This window comes from Crocodylus siamensis, chromosome 2 (genome assembly GCF_052110815.1).
Source record: "Crocodylus siamensis isolate JL-2025a chromosome 2, ASM5211081v1, whole genome shotgun sequence".
Taxonomy (NCBI): domain Eukaryota; kingdom Metazoa; phylum Chordata; order Crocodylia; family Crocodylidae; genus Crocodylus; species Crocodylus siamensis.
Genome location: NC_143396.1, coordinates 27,437,611 through 27,454,832, shown reverse-complemented (window position 1 = coordinate 27,454,832; position 17,222 = coordinate 27,437,611). Strand labels below are relative to the sequence as shown.

Genomic DNA, 17,222 nt, shown 5'->3' with positions numbered 1-17,222 from the left:
TCTTTGAAATATGCTTAAAAATAAAACTACTATTATACGTTTGCCATATAAAAACGTGCCTAAGGAAAATTCAGGTTGGAATTTGCACTTTGCAGATTGAGAAAAGGCTGGTGGCACTACTGCGACGTTTGACAGTGTTGTTTTCTTTTTTTTTAAAAAAAAGAAGTGACAAACTTAAAATTGATAATTTGCCCATTTGGTTATTCAGTCTCTTCACATGAAGAAAAGGAAGCCTCATAGGCAGTTATGTTTTTGATAGGTGGCTAGAAAATACAAAAATTTGTTTTCTTTCACAGTGGCTTTGGGTTCCTTGAGAAAGACACGGCTAGATGTTTCAAAGGACTTGTAAAACACTGGAAAACTCTTCACTTCCAGAGCTTTAGTTTAAATCTATGCATCGTTGGTAGGAAGTAGAAGCTGCTACCTTCTGGTAGCTATGCAGCAAAACTACACGGGTATGGTTTTAATTGGTCCTGATCACAAACACCTACCACCTCAGCTAGTATCAATTTATACCATTCATATCAACAAAACAGAAAGATCAGAGATCAACAGATATAATACCTTGTACCATTAGCACTGAGGCATATTGTTGCCCATGCTGGACTATATTATATACAGCATCATACCTCTTATTTTAAAGAGAAAGAATTATGCAGGTAACTTCAGAGTCTTAAAAGAGTCTCCCTATTTGTACGTGTCAAGCTGGATTGTTAAAATAAGATTTTCCAGTTTGTGATTTATTCAAATACATTTCTAAAATCTACAGCAAACGGTTATACATTTTAGCAGTGTGCACTTTATAATCTTTACTGTGCGTGAAAGCAGCATAAAGCAATTTTATTATTGAGCCGTTAGCTTGCTGAGGTTATTCCATCTAAAACAATCTGCTCATAATCTGCTAATGAATAAGTGTATCTGTTAAGTTTCTACTGTCCCATTCACTTAGACCACATCTATTCAGCAAATGAGTTTCTTAAGGAATCAGACAATTTTGAAGTAATGCTACTTACAATCTTTTCTTATCTACCACTCGTTTGACCCGGATGGCTCTCTGTTCAGAGTACAGTTTACATACTCCTGTTGAACATGGCAAGAAAACATACAAACACAACAAATGCAGTTAGCAGATCATGATTAAATATATATATTATTATGCTCTTAAATATAAAAACAACCAGGCTGACCAGATTGTATAATCAAATGACGATTCAATTCTGGACTGTTATTAATTTCTTGAAAAGGCATGCAATTAATTACTTTTTAAATAGTCTTCAACCAAATCCAAGACAGCTGCTCTGTGCTCCTTCACTTGTGGAGGCAGGACATCCTTGAGTGCTAAAATGAAAAAGGAATCATGTTATACTTTGTTTTGAAATATATGAGAGTTCATGTCTTCAGTTTTCGGGAAGATGCTCTTTAAAGACAATTTCACATTTACAAACAGACGTCATTACCAAACAGAATTATAATATATTTTATGGAATCAAACAAAGATATTCGTGAGAGCAAATAATTTAGAAGAAATAAAACCCAACAGAACAGAGAAATTACAACATGTTTCCTATCATTGTGGGTACATCTACATATGAAATTAATGCAAAGCAATAAACTCCAGAGCTGTTTGAGCCAGAAAAAACTGCTCCTGGGCGCACTGTCCACACGTGCACCTGGGACAGCAGCAATTTGAGCCAAGGCGGAGCAAGCCCAGGCTGGCAGAGGGCACAGGGGATCATCCCTGAGTGGCAGCAGCTGGTAGTGGAGGAGCTGGCAGGGTCACGAGGGTGCTGAAAGTGAGGACCCATGTGGCTAGGTGACAGGCAGGAGTCTGGCACTAACCTGGTCACCATCTACACGTGTGTTTTAGTGGGGTTCATTACTCTGCCGTAAAACAGTACAGTCCCAACAGTACTATCTTATGGTGGAGAATTAGTTTACCATGTCCAAATACTGGTGCACATGGAGACGCTTTACCCTGGAGCTAATTAGTCTACTCCACAGTAAAGCACATATGTAGATGCCACCCTGTGTGTTGAAATTTCCTGCAGGCATGCTTCTTATGTGTGTCAGCTACTTGTGTATTATAGAATGGACTTGTGCTCAAGCTAAGCTTGACGAGAGAAAAAAAAAGACATCTATAATATTCTAAATCAAGGGTTGGTAATCTATGGCCATCAGGCCACATTCAGACTACAAAGTAACTGAAGCTGGTCTGTAGCAGCATGGAAAGTAAGCAGCATGAAGCTTTGCCCAATGCCCTGCACAGCACTCTCAACATACACCCCTCTCTAACAGTTCCTGCTACTCTCTCCCCCCATACTGCAACAGGTGCTGCTTAACCATGGCCATCAAATTCAGGCTTCCCCATGATCGCTGGGGACAGGAATTGGCAGAGTGTGGCGGAGGTGGCAGTAAGTGGCCCACGGCCCGTGGTAGTGGCTGACCTGGACATCACCAAGAGCAGGGCTGTCCAACCATTATGACCCCAGGGCTGCATGCCCCAGAGGTAACACCTGGGTGAGCCGCATGCTGTGTGGGCTACTGGGACATGGGCTACTGTGCCTCACTGTGAAGACCCTCTCTCTTGCTGCTTTATGCACCCAAACAGACATACTGCACTGCCCCCCAACACTCCGCTGCACTGGGCAAGCATGATTTCCCCCTCTCCCCATGCAATGCATGCCCTTGCAGGCACCTCCTCCTGGTGCTGCACAGGGAGTCCCCCTGCCAGTGGTGCTGGGTGTGGGCATGATCTCTTCCACTCGCATGGCTCAAAAACTCACCTGTGAATTGCACTACACTGGGTAAGGGCAGGAAGCAGCTGCCAAAGGAAGGAGGGGGAGCCCAGAGGCTCTGGCCACTGTTGCAGCCAGAGGAATGGAGGGACCAGTGGCCAGGTGAGAGCCTGTGGGCCACAACTTAACCACTCATGTGGTCTGTGACTTGCCACCAGGACAGCCCTGACTCAGATACTACCTTGCGATCCTGATGAAGCTGACTCACTGAGCAGCCAAGAAGGGAAGATTTGTGGGTCAAGCTCAAGGGAGCATGGCTCAGTGGGAAGGGCAGTAGCCCCATGTTCTGACCCCTGCTCTGCAATGTCCCGCTGCAACCTATCTAATTTATCCCATAACTGCTAAATAAAAAGTCCACTGGGAGCAAAATTATTCTATTTTTAACAGCGTACTTGTTGGTGGCTTGAATGATTGGCCTCTTAGTATACCTACATGGAAAAGACTCCTCCTGGCTTTGAATCAGATCCATATGCCAGATTACAAAATTGCTACTTATATGGTAAATGTTAGATAAACTCTCAAGATTTTTTTTCTTTTCCCTCATATGTCAGTTACTGAACATAGATGGATAAGTTCAGCTCTAAATGCTGGATTCACCTCTCACTCATAGTTTCTAGGGTCAGAAGGGACCTGAGCAGATCATCTAGTCCAACCTCCTGCCATGGCAGGAAAGAGTACTGGGGTCAAACGACCCCAGCAAGATGTTCATCTAACCTCCTCTTAAACACCCCCAGGGTAGGAGCCAGCACCACTTCTCTTGGAAGTTGGTTCCAGATCCTAGCCGCCCTGTGAAGTAGCACTTCCTGATATCTAGCCTAAATCTGCCCTCTGCCAGCTTGTGACCGTTATTCCTGGTCACTCCTGGCAGTGCACGGGGGAATAGTGACTTCCCCAATGCCTGCTGATCCCCCCTGACTAGTTTATAACAGGCCACTAGATCCCCCCTCAGCCTTCTCTTTTGGAGACCGAACAGGTTCAGGTCCCGTAGCCTTTCCTCATAAGGCCTGCCCTGCTGTCCCCTGATCATGCAAGTGGCCCTCCTCTGGTCCCTCTCCATGCTGTCCACATCCCTCTTGAAGTGCAGCGCCCAGAACTGGATTCAGTACTCCAGCTGTGGCCCGACCAGTTCCTTCATAGAGGGGGAGGATCACCTCTTTGGACCTGCTCAAGATGCATCTGTGGATGCATGACAAGGTGCAGTTGGCCTTCCTGACTGCAGCCCCACACTGCCGGCCCATGTTCATCTTGGAGTCAATGATGACTCCAAGATCCTTTTCTGCCTCCGTGCTGACAAGAGGGGAATTCCCCAACCTGTAGGTATGGTGCCGGTTGTTCCTCCCGAGGTGCATCACCTTGCACTTGTCTGTGTTGAAACCCATCCTATTCACATTCACCCACCCTTGTAACCTGTCTAGGTCTGATTGTAGCCTGATGCTTCCTTCTAGTGTGCCCACATCCTGCCACATCTTAGTGTCATCAGCAGATTTGAACAGGGTGCTTTTTACCCCCTCATCCAAATCACTGATGAAGATGTTGAACAGTGCGGGCCCGAGGACCGAGCCCTGAGGAACCCCACTGCCCATGTCCTTCCAAGTTGAGAAGGACCCATCCACTACCACCCTCTGGGTGCGGTCCTCCAGCCAGTTGGCGACCCATTTGACTGTGTGGGCGTCGACACCACAATCCCCCAGTTTCTTAATGAGAAGGGGGTGAGAGACAGTGTCGAACGCCCTCCGGAAGTCCAGGAAGACTATGTCCACTGCTACCCCTGCATCTAATGATCTGGTAATCTGATCATAGAAGGCCACCAGGTTGGTCTGACAGGACCTGCCACTGATGAACCCGTGTTGGTTGCCCCTGAGCATGCAGTCCCCTGCTGGCCCCTCATGGATGTGTGCCAGCATAATTTTGCCTAAGATCGAGGTAAGACTAACTGGCCTATAGTTTCCCGGGTCCTCATTCCTCCCCTTTTTGAAGATGGGAACCTCGCTGGCCCTCTTCCAGTCCTCTGGCACCACACCAGAGCATCACGAGTGCTCATAAAGCCGTGCCAGGGGTCCTTCAATGACCTCGGCCAATTCCTTTAGGACTCTAGGGTGGAGATCATCCCGGGCGGCTGACTTGAATACGTCCAGCCCCTCCAGAAGCTCCCTAACTAGTTCCTCGCTAACCTTTAGCCCAGGTGTGCCTCCCCTGGGGCCCAAGGGGGGCCCAGCAGGGAGGTGGCTGTTCTGGTCTCTACTTAGGAAGACAGAGGCAAAGAAATCGTTAAACATGTTAGCTTTGTCATCTGGTGTGACGACCAAATTTCCCAACGCGTCCTGCAAGGGCCCCACGTTACCCGGGACCTTCTTCTTGCCCCCTATGTATTTAAAAAAGGACTTATTGTCCTTAATCTGAGAAGCTAGTCCTAATTTCATCTCCTTGGCTTTCCTAACTGTCCCCCTATATCCCTGAGCGACTGCAGAATAGTCATCCCTGGTGATGACCCCTTCTTTCCATTGGGTATATGCCTCCTTTTTAGCAAGGAGACATTCCTGGATGCTTTTGGTGAGCCATGGAGGCTTGTGTGCTCTCCTGCTCCCTTTGATCCTCGTTGGGATTACCTTCCTTTGGGCTTGGAGGATTGCCTCCTTAAGGAGCAACCATTCTCCTTGGACATCTCGCTCCCCTCCCCTCTGGGACCTCAGCGCATCCCCAACTATCCTCCTTAGCTCGTTGAAGTTTGCCCTCCTAAAGTCTAGGGCTGCTGCCTTACTGCATGCCTTTGCCACCTTGCGCTGGATGGTAAATTCCAGCAGGTGATGAGCGCTGTCGCCCAGGTGGTTGAGCACCCACAGCTCCCTCACCAGGTCATTACCCATGGCCAGTACTAGGTCCAACAAGGTGTCCCCCCTGGTGGGGCTGTGCACCTCCTGGGTTAGATGGAGGTCCTGCACTCTGTCTAAGAACCGATGTGAGCCATCAGACCTGGCTGACTGCTCCTCCCAGCAGATATCCGGGAAGTTCAGGTCCCCCATGACTACCACATCTTTAGCCTTCACTACGTCTGTGAGCTGACCTAAGAATTCCTGGTCAAGCTCTTCCCCCTGGTTGGGAGGTCTGTAGTACACCCCCAACGTTAAGTCTCTCTCCCCTCGATTGCCTTGTACTCTAACCCAAAGCACCTCAGAGTGCCGCTCCTCTGACTCCTTGCTAATTGACGAGGATGTGTCGTCACTCTACTCCTTGACATAGAGTGCCATGCCCCCACCTCTCCTTCCTATCCTGTCCCTCCTATACAACTTATAGCCCTTGACATTCACCACCAAGTCATGCGTAGAGTCCCACCATGTTTCCATGATCCCCACTATGTCCGGGCTGGTGTCAGCCATCAGAAGGGTGAGTTCCTCCTACTTGTTTCCCATGCTGCGAGCGTTTGTGAAAATAAATCAATACCAACTCCACTGAAGTAAATTTAATAACATAAGTGTAAGTAAGTAAGAGCAAAATTTGAGCCTATTCCTATTGAAGGAGGATATTCTGAATGATCTGCAGAATCACATCAGCATTTATCAGTAATGAACAGCCATTTACTTCCACATGTTTTACCTTCTGTTCTTAGCTGTTGAATGGCCTCAGCACATGTCCTCATAAATATTTGAGCATCTTGATCAATCTGATCACGTTCTGTATCTGTCATTCTCATGTACTCAGACATAACATGGCTAGAAAACAATAAAAGCATAGTAAATGTTTTTTAATCCTTTGTACGTAATTAATACAAAGATCCTGGACTCCCTCTGCACCAGCAATAAGGCAGGATTGGAGTTGATGCTGGATCCCACAATCACACTCCTGCACTGCATGTGTGGCATGGCAGGAGGTGTGGATCGCATATCAGATCCTATCATACCTTTACCCAAATGTCTAGAGGGGCCTTTAGGTATGTAAAGACCTACTCGTGATCGTAACATAAGCCCTAAGATTTCAAATAAGAATCCATAGTGTCAAAAAACATCCCCACCTGTTATGGTTTAAGTATTTCACAACAGAAAAATTGCTCAATTATTTTTCTATAGTTGAAAAATGAGTGAAGGTTAAAAGCTGGCATTTCCCAAAGGGTGCCTTGAGTGTAAAAAGGCTGAGAATCACTGATTTGAATGGATCATGACATGACAGTTAAAAGTAGAGGTGCACCAATACATTGGTCTTATTTTGGATAGGCACCGATATAAGAAAAATTGATGGTATTGGCAATTGGCTTTTTTTGACTGATGTGGCCAACAATGTTGCCAATAAATGCCCCATGCATGTGCGCAGGTGGCCAAGAGTGCAGCCTGGCAGTATGGAGAGCAACCAGGTTCAGTTGCTAAGTCTGTTATGAGAGAAGGGGAGCGGGGTGGGCAGAACGAAGCCCCCACGGTGAGGGAGTGGTGCTGGGGCAGGTGCTGCCCAGGCAGGGTGGGGCACAGGACGGAGCCGCAAGCGGCTCGTACACAGGCGCGGGGAGGGGCGGTGGCTCCCACCACTCCACACATCTGGGGTATGGGGTGCGCATGCCCTCAGATCTGCATGTGGGGTGAGGGTGGGCTGTTGCTATGACTGAGGCAGGGCAATTAGGCTGAGGCTGCACTCATGATGGGCAGGGGTGGCCCTGGGCTGGGGGTGAGGCTACGGCAAATTTTGGGGTGGCTTCAACCTGCCTGTAGCCTCCCTCCCAGGACTGCTATCACCTGTCTTGAGCACAACCTCGTTCAGCTCCAGCTGGGAAGAACCAAATGCCGCCCCAGACCTGGTCCACAGCAGCAGTCTGCCCTTGCCCCACATGCAAATGTTATAGTATGCCCTCCCAACATTTATTACTATAATAAATACTTAAGATAAAACATGAAATATTTACAATAAAGCTTAGCATATATCACTACATATAATATTCCACAATTCACATAAACCATATAACTTACAACATATATAATAATGAATACATTGAACAAGATAGTTAAGGTTACAACACGATAAACATATATGGGGACTCAACTTATATAACCCAAATAAGTTAATAATATTTCCTAGACCTACATATCAACACATTAAGAACATATAAACCATATAAACTTCCTTAAAGAATACCCATAGCTATATAGACCTTGACACAAGAATCACCCAAAATAGGGAGTGCACTCAGTACCTGCTCAAGAAGTTTCCTTGGAGTCCCTCCCCTTTAGGGCCCTGGCTTGGGAACATGCCCCTCCCGCAATGGAGGGTGGAGGTGGCAGACCCTCCTTTCCTGTGCACACCTCCCCTGTGAGGCCCGCTTCCCCAGCAACTCAGCTTCCTCCCTGAAGCAGCCAAGGCTGGTCACCTGGTGGCTGATCCCACAATAGCCTCTCTCCAGTGGCACCTTCGGTTCTCCTCAATGGCCTGGCACTCTGTGCTGGACAGCCCAGGGCTTTCTCTCTCTCGCAGGAACCAAACCCTGACAGGCTCTGGTTCCCTGGTCTGACATTGGAGGTCCTCCCTTTCCCAGGCCCTGCTCTGGGCACCAGGGCTCTTTTAGTTAAAGAAGGAGCCACACTGCAGGGCCTGGTCACTCAGCCTAGGGCTGGGGCTAACTTAAGCAACTGTGAGCTGATCCCAGGTGGGTCCTCCATGCGCCGACCTGTGCACCGGGTGAGGCCAAAGCAGCCGCCAGCTGCTCCCGGGGTGGATTCTCTGTGTGCTGATCCTCACACCATGTGCGGCCCGAGCAGCCTCGAGCTGCTCCCAGAGCCAGCTCTCCATGTGCTGATTTGCACACCAGCTGCCCAGCTGCTTGCTGGATTCGCAGGCTCAAGCCACCTCAAGCAGCTCCTAGAGCCTGATCCCCATGAGCTTATTCGCACACTGCTGAAGCTTAAGTAGGGTCCCGAGAACGGCGGTCTCTGGAGCTCCTCTCTCCTCACCATCCCTTGTCATCTCTCTCTAGCATGCCAAGCATGCTCCCCTTTTACGCTCTTCAGGGGCTCCACCCCAAAGTTCTCCGGACCTGGCTGGCGCAGTTCTGATTCAGGTCCAGCTGCTCCTTGCCCCCTTCCTTTGGAAAAAGGTGGGGCAGTGCTTCCCTTATGCTGCCTCTGGATTGATGGGTGGGCGCCACCAATCAAACAGCAGACCCTCAATCCTGGGACTTGACCCAAGCTCCGAAAAGGTAAGCCTGCTACACTTGTTACTATGTCATCCTGTCTACATGTCTAAAGAACCAGATATGTGTGTTCTATGAATCCAAAGAAGGAAATAATCTCCAGAGTTGTAGGATCTTCACAGAGCATGACACAGCCCTTGGCCCAAACCTAGATACTATCAGCTCAAGCATCTCAGTTAAATTTGAAACACCTGGTTAAACCTTTAAGAGAGGTCTTGAAATTAGAGCACTGAAAAAATACAGGGTCTAAACTGTAAATGGATTCATCACTTAAGAGATGACATAAGCAGCAGGAAACCAGCTAGGAGGTACTATTTAAAATATGTAAAAACCTCAACAGTGATAGTACGACCCACTGGACTACAAGGCAACTTCAGAGCCCAGAACATTATCAATTCCATATCACAGAAGCAGTTTGGGGCTGGCTTTCGTACAAAGAACTAGTCATCTATTGGAATGCAGAACTCTACAAAAGTCTGATTCTCTTCTCAAGTTATACCATTAGAAATCAGGTATAATTCCACTGTAATCAATGATATCACATCAGTATACAACTGTCATGAGAACAGAATTAGGTCCATAGTCCATAAGGAGCCTTTTTTAAAGTATTTATAAACTATTTAAAATTAAGTATCTTTTAAAGTAATCTGTAGTCACACATTACACCTGCAGATTAACTGAATTCTATTCAGTGGAAAAAGTCTAAAGGCACAGCTTTGCAATAATAGTTATTTGACATTTAACAGGTATTACTATTCAAATATCTGGCATTATCTGTATTGGTTAAGGGTATAAAACCCCTTTGTAACATTCAAGTATAAATTAAAAATAAATACATTAAATTCAGGTAAACTATGTTTTTTGGGAAGTCTTACCTTCTGTTAATTTTTCTTACCACTATTAAAATGCATTTTGCACCTAACAAAAATAAACTAGCACAAGATCTAAAGTTTAATGCTTCAGGAAAATAAATTATTAATGAACAAATCTCTGAGGTAAACAAGAAGCCAGGTATTAACAAGCATTTAAAAATAATGAAGGCATTTGGATAGCACCTCCCAAATATTAACGGTCTATTCATTGGGTTCCACACTTCAAGAAGAACAGGGACAGCTTGGGAAAAGTTCATCATAGGGCAACAAAAGCTAGGGCCTGGGGATAAGACTCATGAGCAAAGGCTGAAAGAACTAGGGCTACTTAGCCCTAAGAAGAAAAGTTGAGGAGAGTTTTGATAACAGTTTTCAAATACCTGAAGGACAATTATACAGAAGATGGAGATGGGCTTTTCCCTGTGGCTGTAGGCAACAGGACTAGGAGCAATGGCCTCAAGTTGCAGCTGGGCAAATTTAGGTTGGAGATTAGAATGAATTTTTTCACCACGAGAATGGTCAGGCATTTAGACCAGGCTACTTAGAGAAGTTGGGGAATCTTCAACTTGGGAAACTTTCAAGAACAGGTTGGCCTTGGCTGGGATGGTTTAATCAGGGATGATCCTGCCTTGAGCAGGGAGCTAGACAAGATGACTTTATGAGGGTCCCTTCCAGGCCTATTTTCCTATGATCCTACCCATTTCGGATATGGAAGGCCACAATTAATTGTCAAATTTTACCTTTTCCAAACAATACAAGCCAGAGGGTAAGCTGTACCAGATCCAAAGATCAAAAAGGAAAGCCGAGTGACATGCCAAGCAGGAGCAGGTGACCAAGAACTACATTCTGATAAACTGCTTTTTCTGTTAATCTGCAATAAAAACATCATGCTAAAAGGGATACCTGTTGCCTAGCTAATATATAACAGGAAGTACTAATCAGGCTTATGACAGCCTAAGGGTCCTTTAGAACCAACTCTTTAATCACTGCTTTGAAAAATACAGGGATTAAAGTGAGAAAAGAAAAGAAAAGAATTTGAAAGTTCAATAGCTTAAAGGAAAACAATTTTTAAGGTATCTGGTCCCCATTTTTTCTTCCCCAGATTGATTAATAAAGACGACAATCCTTCATTTAATGTTACCTGCTATTGCTTATTGAAAGGCTCCAGAAAGGATGAATTACTTGCACTTCATACACTCCCTATGTTGCACATTGAGGCATTTGATGGTCTGCTTAGTGGCTAATCTGAGCTGGCCAGAGTGCTGAGGGATAGCTATGTCAAAGCCAGAAGGTCAGAGTGCAAATCAAAGCAGAAACAACAGGCAAGACAAGGTCAGGAATCTGGGAGAATTGAGTTCCAAAGAGCCTGAGTCATGAGACAGAGGCAGAGGTCAAAGCTCAGGCAGGATCAGCAGCGGATAGCTAGATCTGGAATCAGCGTACAGAAGCCAGGGGGCTAACAGAGAAGTCTGAAGGCAGCAAGAACCCTGTTGTTCAGACAGCTTCCACAGGGCACAGGAAGCCTTATAAAGCAGCCAGGATCCCCAGGCCAATCAGGGGCCAGCAGCAGGAGACCCTTCCTCTGCCACTCCACCTTTCTCCATGAGTTGTGGCCCTCTGAGCCCCTACTCTGGGAAGTCAAGATCAGATCCTGACACCCTACCAACCAATGCTTTTGGTATTTTATGAATCATTTCCTGTTAAATGTTGTTAAATGTTTGTTAGAGGACAAATTGAGACTACTACAGCCACAGACCTTCAAATGAGCATGTTCCTTGCTCCTTTTGGCAATAAAGAAAGATTTGCATGTATTCATGTGATACTGGGTGCTGCACTCTTGAGTAAACTACTTGAGAGTAAACGTTCCCAGGCATGTGTCCACACGTGGTGGGACATGGGAGAAGACTTGTTGCTCCTAGCAGCAGACTGCTCCTGCTCCCTGTGGCCCTGCAACTGGCCCCTGTAGCATCCAGGGAAAGCTCTAAGCTCATCCTGGGTGATAGCCCAGGGTCCAGAAGACAGCTGTCTCCTGGAGGGGTCTGGGACATTGCCCCCAGAAACTGCCTGCTGCCGAGGTGCAATGGAGCCCAGCCAGGGACAATGTCCTCCCGCCCTGGCAGCAGAAAGCTCCTAGCCAGCTCCGCGATCATGGAGCTGAGAGATCCTTATCTCCTACTGCCAGCTGTGTGGTCGCAGGGCTGGTGCTGGGAGATCCTCATCTCCCAGCCTGAGTCCCCTGATCACAGAGCCAGGGCTGGGAGATTCTTATCTCCCAGGCCCAGCTCCATGGGGCTAGCGCTGGGAGAGAAGGATCACCTAGCCCTGGCCCTGTGACCATGGAGTAGGAGCTGGGAGCTCATTGCTGCCAAGGCAGGGGGACATTGCCTCTGCCTGGGCTGCAGTGGCAGAGCCCACCCGGGCAGCAAGCAGCTGCTAGGGGTAGAGAGCAATCTTTTGCCACCTGGTGCCAGCTGTGCTCCTGATCAGGTGTCTACATGCCTACTACTTTTCAGTTACTTTGAGTAAATTTGCTACTTGCATTTGCAGGTAGCAAATCTACTTGCAATTAGAGCCAATTATTGCACAGTAAGCATCTGCACATGTAGATGCGGACACTTATGTGCAGTATTTAGCTCTACTGTGAAGTAAAGTGTCTCATATAGACGTGCCAACTGGGATGTATAGGAAATCTCTTTCTATACTTAAGGCAATTCCTGACAAATATAGTACCCTATTATGGAATTTGATAATTTGTAAATTTGAATTTTAAGGACAAGATTTATTGGCATCAGAGATGAGAATACCAGGAGCGAGAGGATGATGTTTGTCTATTACTAGAGGAAGAAAACCACAGTACCCTTTAAGGTACTGCTAGGGTCTATGGAAATTCATTGGGAATTACTGCTACAAGTAGTTGCACAAAAGCACATTTCCAAAATGTAAAAATAATTTTGGAAGCCAAAGTAAAATGAACTGACTTTTTACTCTGTTCATTATTTTGCTTTTTTCCCCGGTCTTAATGTTAGTAGGACACAGTACTTAAAGTTAACTGTAGCCAGAACACTTAAATCACCTAAGGGTCAGTGTACACCCATTTTTTATTGACAGAACTCTCTTATTCTAGCATTCAAGCAAGTCCACTGTTGAATCCACTCACTTCACAACATTCACACTATAAAAGGCCGCCTTTTTTGTATTAAATTTACAGCGCCACCTAGTGTTGGTCATTCACTATTCCATCTAAGATTACAAAGCAGTGAAAGCTAACCACCAGATTGGTTTGCTTCTTGTTTTAGAAAGAGAATTACTCTGTATGAATTTGGGTTAAGTCAAGATATATATCTAAGCTGGACTTTTAGAGGTGCTGAGCAGTCATGGTTCCAATTTCTAAGAGTTAACAAAATGCCCTTTTTGTGCAAATGAAACATTTACTCCCCAAATCTGTGTGAAATAGTGTTAGGAATCACTTGACAGTTCACTCTGGAACATATTTTGATATAACAATGAACATCGAGTATTGCAACAGAGTCATCAATCCTTGCATGAAGGATTGCATGATCCTTGCATGAAGGATAATTTTTGAGGCTCTGTTCCTCCTTTATAGAAAGGCTCTGAAAATAACCCTGGAGGATGGTTTATCTACCCCCAGAATTTTCTTAGGTGGAATCCTGAAGCATACTATCCTAATATCCTTTGGGGAAAGAGAAGATGGCTTGGGAATGAAAAGTTTCAGTAACTTGATCTTTAAATCTCTGCATTACCACCCTGTCTGATTAGTTTATCTTGACTCCTGCCAAAATCAGCACATGAACAGGAGGCAACTCAAATCCAGACAAAACTGTGGTTACACAGAAAAAATGTTGTTTACAGTCTTAAAAATCAGTGCACCATTAATCACTTTCTTTAAGAAGAAGTTAACTAAATATATATAACCATCATTCAGTTTAAATTGAACGTTTTAACTTCTGATTACAGTGGTAATGTAGACCTATTGGAGATCCTAATTCAACACTTTCCAACCCGGTCTTCTATAAAGCAGACTGTTACACACACAGTACAAACACATATCAATCTGCAACCGTATTAAATTTGCAGGTCTTGGCCTGACTTATCAATATATCAAAAATGTAAAATTTGCATGTATATCATCCTTCATCTTTTCCTCATAGCTCCATTCTTATAAGTAAAGAGAGTTGAAGCAGGCAAGAATCCTGTTTTCTGGGTGCTTAGCTAGTAATTAAATTCAAGAACTTCAACTGTTTCTTACTTGAGTTTAAACAAAGAATCAAAGCTGTTCTTTCTGCCCATAACTTCAAACAACCAGACTTGACATTTCAAGTTTGCAATATAAGAAAGCAAAGAAATACAGAGGTTATGATCGCCTGTTCTCAAGAAGGTTCCTCAGCTCTGGAATTCCCTTCACAGAATCTGATAATCAACTGGAGGGATGGTATGAGTTTATGTATCTGCTCAGATTATCAACCAACTACTTAGTAGTAGTAATTTTTTTTTTATCCTGGGTCTGCTGGCGTCCAACACCACAAGGAAGTGGTATATTTTATTGTTAAAAGGCAACTGTGTATACAGACTTTCTATTTTATACATCTGGAAATACAGATTTAAAATACGCAATACAAACTTACCTGTAAGCATTAATGTAGTCTTTTCTGTGTTGCAGAAGAAAATCTTTCAATTTACCAATATTAGTTATCTGCATAAATAATAAAAAAAAGTTAACTTCCATAATCAGCTAAAATAGGCTTTTTTTTAAATGTAGGTCCCTGTTTTATTCCATTTTATAAGTTCAAAGATTAGTATATTTCCTGTGTATTTACACTATAAACTACTTAAATGTATTTATTACACATTTAATAGTCCAGTTATGCAGGGTCCACACAAGTTATTTATACAGACTCCCTTTTGTAGTTAATTCTCATTGTTAATTATGCAAGCAATTAATACATAAAAATAGTCTAAGGAACTTATATTTAGTGAGACCTCAGCTTTGAGAAAAAGCACATATCCAGAAAGATTATATAAAAGATTACATTAGGTACTAAATGTAATTTATGCTGGTAAGGAAAATCAACTATACAAAAAGAAAAAAAAAAGAAAGGGCCTCACTTCTTTAGCAGGTCTTTTTTTCAAAATACAAATAACCTACATGTATCCATAAGATCAAGTGTTAAAAACTAAACTGTATAGCAATCTAAAGACCAACTCCTTTTACAAAAAGGAAAGCAGCAGCAAACTGAATAATATGATTTATGCTGGAATATTTTCAGCTTTCTATTTTTGCACTGATAACTTTATTGTCCAGATGGACTAATCTCTACCAAAATTCAAAGAGAATTTACACATACCAAGCTGTTTCTCTCTACCATCTGACAATCACTATGAGAATGTGAACACATCAGTGTGCCTATGCATATAGAAGGAAAACTATTTTTCATTTTACTGCACATTGCTCATTCCATGAATCCATTTGCTTTCTCTACATCTTGCTCGCCACAAAGCACATTTAAATAGAAAAAAGGTAGGAAGCAAACATTTTACCAATAGAAAAAAGCCATGTTTTAAGGAGCCTGTATTGTACAAGGTGCAAAATATATTAGGGTAAAGATGGAAATCTAATAAAGTTTTAGACATCCCAAGAAGTAACGTTCTGAACTCCTAAAAGTGGGCCTTAAATACAATTCAGAATATTTTTTTTAAGTGTATAATATCTGCATGTAGGACACAGTTTTCAATGGAGAAATAGGATTTATTAATTATCTAGTTTCCAAAAGTGTGCTAGGAATTTTACAGTGCATGGTCATAAAACACAGGTTTATGGTATTTGTGGGGAAAATAAGAATCAGAAACTGCTTATCTCCTAAAATCCTGTTTTTATACAAATGTCTCTACTGATTAATCATGCAAAACACTGAGGGAAATAATACAGAACAGTATATATATACTAAACGGTTTATTTCATCAAAATTTTAAAGGATTTTTTTTTTTCCTGGAAAAAGCATAAGGGAAAAATATACTGCAGAAAGACTTGGCTATTTGTATAACTGCAAGAAAGTCAGTGTGCCCCACTATACATGAATATCAATGCTTTTAAAGAACATCATACATCTAACCCCTTCTCCAACTGCTGTTTCTTAGACTTTGCATTATTTGGTAGAATTCTCTCTAGTTTGTGTGCGTTTACGCCAAGACCTCAGATTGCCTTAATACAGACCTACTGAGGGCGGGTGCTGACTGGCAGCCCAAGTAGGCAGCAAGAAAACATTACAAAGACAGTAAGTGTAAAATTAACCATCTGCTTCATACCATTTAAATTTACACACAAAATTAAACTTTAAAGACACAAAGGAGATGTGCAAAAATAATAAATATAATCTCTCTCAAAGCTAATATTACTGTGTGATGAATGTTTTAACAAACTGTAGTTAGGAATGGTTTAAAGAACGAAAAGCAGCAGAATGACAAGACTAGTAAGAGAATTAAGTCAGCTGGTCACACACAGAGTATTCTATTCGAGTTAAAATTCTGTTTTCACATTTTTGAACTGAGCTGGCACCCATTTTGCCTCTTCTTCATTTGCAATGCTACTTCCATTAATTTGACCTGACACCATTATAACGGTTTCTAACTTCAGATTTTTATCTCCCATACTTATTTTTAAGTATTTATTTCCATTTGTATCTATTTAAAGTTTCAGCATTATGGACATTTGCAGTGTGGGGGGGCAAACAATTTAGTAATGACAGTATACTTTTAAAAGCTTTATAAAATGACATCAAAATATAAAAAAAATAAATACACATAAATCAATAAATCATACATGGTTTAAATCATTCTGTACATTCATCAGGAAAAAGCTGGGCAGGCTGGGACCAGAGAGGAGGGAAGCTGTCCTTCCAGAGTTGTGGGAACAGGGGAAAAGACGTGGCTGCCCCTAGCCCACCCCCCATTGAGGCCTGGTGTACTCTTCCCCCCACCCCCTCCCTAGGTTTTGGGAAGGCATTTGTTTAAGAAGCCTGTTATCTTCCTCAGGCCTGTTTCCCACATCTGTGAAGAAGGGGCTAATTGCTTAATTGATGAGTCATTAGGACAGATGAGTCATTAGGCCAGAAGGAGCAGCTAATTGCTTAATTGATGAGTAATTAGGCACCCATTGTTTTCCTTTTTAACCCCTCCACCCTCTGTCTCTCCTCTCTTTTCCCACTGTCCATTAACACAGGTAAAAGTTCCCTGTTACAGTCTCCTTTCTATAAATTTCAATGATTACCAATGGAAATATTCTTTCCCTTGGTCTGTTGGTCTGAAACACTGATTTCATTGCAATAAAAACTGAATCTTGCCATACCTACTTATGTTTATCAAACACCTAGTCAATGTTCT

General features: G+C 43.5%; 1 protein-coding gene across 2 annotated transcripts in view; it reads right to left on the bottom strand.

Annotated features, from left to right (window-relative positions):
• STX18 (syntaxin 18) overlaps positions 1–17,222 on the bottom strand; it is a 118,926-nt gene that overhangs the window by 39,632 nt on the left and 62,072 nt on the right. For both annotated transcript variants that reach the window (XM_090035579.1, XM_090035580.1), the window contains exons 2-5: positions 14,471–14,538; positions 6,387–6,502; positions 1,261–1,338; positions 1,014–1,080 (exon numbers count right to left, since the gene is read on the bottom strand). In XM_090035579.1, coding sequence (XP_089891705.1) covers positions 1,014–1,080; positions 1,261–1,338; positions 6,387–6,502; positions 14,471–14,538 — 329 coding nt within the window. The remainder of the gene's footprint in view (positions 1–1,013; positions 1,081–1,260; positions 1,339–6,386; positions 6,503–14,470; positions 14,539–17,222) is intronic.